Below are 899 nucleotides of genomic sequence, written 5' to 3'. Positions count from 1 at the left end.
GAGAGACAGGAGAAGGATGACGGTGCTCCGCAGGTAGGAGTGCTGGTGCAGCTGCGGCTGGTAGTCTGGGCAGCTTATGAGCCCCAGAGCCATTTCCTCCTGTGGAAGGCACCCAACTGGCCTCAGATGCCGGAACTGCCTCAGATGCAGAACCCCCTGGGGCCTGGGATCCTCCCTCAGACAGAGGACCCCCTCAGACACAAGAACCCCTTGGACACTGAACCCACTCACACACGGAACCCCTGGGACGTGGAACCTCTCGGACACGGAACCCCTTCGGACACAGGAAACTTTGAAGCAGGAAGCCCTTGGATACAGACACCCCCTCGGACACAGGAAACCCTTGGACATGGGAACCTTCGACGGGAAGCCCTTGGACACGGAACCCCTTGGACTCAGCAGCCTCTCAGGGCCCGAGCCAGCCGCCGGTCAGCCTCACCTGGTCCTCGTCCCACCCGTACAGCTCCCACTGCAGGACCACTCGGGCTCGCTCCCGCTTCCACAGCTCCAGGAACACGGTGGCTGCGCCAGAAAGCAGAGGCCTCAGGGACGTGTCTACCTGTGTTGCTCAGGGGGCCCCAGGTCCGCGCGACTCACCCCACAGCGCCATGAAGATGGCGAACAGCACGGTGCCCTCGTTGTCAAAGAGGTGGGTGAGCTAGAGGGAGGGGCACGTTGGGCTGGGGTGGCCTTCGCCCCAGCCCCCGGCCCAGGCCTCCCCTTCCCCGGGAGGACCCGCTGGGCCCGCCTCCATCCCGCGCAAACCTTGGCATAGGCGCAGGTGTCTGAGAGCCGCTGGAACCTGCGGTTGTGGTCGCCGCGAGGGCACATATAGATGTCGTGGGCCTTGCAGATCTCCTTGCTGAGGGCGCAGGGACCGAGTTGGCTGCCGGGCTTTC

General features: G+C 64.5%; 1 protein-coding gene across 1 annotated transcript in view; it reads right to left on the bottom strand.

Moving 5' to 3' along the window:
• Positions 1 to 899, bottom strand: part of ANO9 (anoctamin 9) — a 15,991-nt gene that overhangs the window by 12,174 nt on the left and 2,918 nt on the right. The window contains exons 8-11 of the mRNA XM_010861088.1: positions 766 to 862; positions 598 to 658; positions 440 to 522; positions 1 to 99 (exon numbers count right to left, since the gene is read on the bottom strand). The exon at positions 1 to 99 is cut by the window's left edge and continues 1 nt beyond it. Coding sequence (XP_010859390.1) covers positions 1 to 99; positions 440 to 522; positions 598 to 658; positions 766 to 862 — 340 coding nt within the window. The remainder of the gene's footprint in view (positions 100 to 439; positions 523 to 597; positions 659 to 765; positions 863 to 899) is intronic.

Source organism: Bison bison, unplaced genomic scaffold, assembly GCF_000754665.1.
Source record: "Bison bison bison isolate TAMUID 2011002044 unplaced genomic scaffold, Bison_UMD1.0 scf7180017857661, whole genome shotgun sequence".
NCBI classification, from domain to species: Eukaryota; Metazoa; Chordata; class Mammalia; order Artiodactyla; family Bovidae; genus Bison; species Bison bison.
Note: the sequence above shows the minus strand (reverse complement) of the source record. Positions and strands in the feature narration are given on the sequence as shown.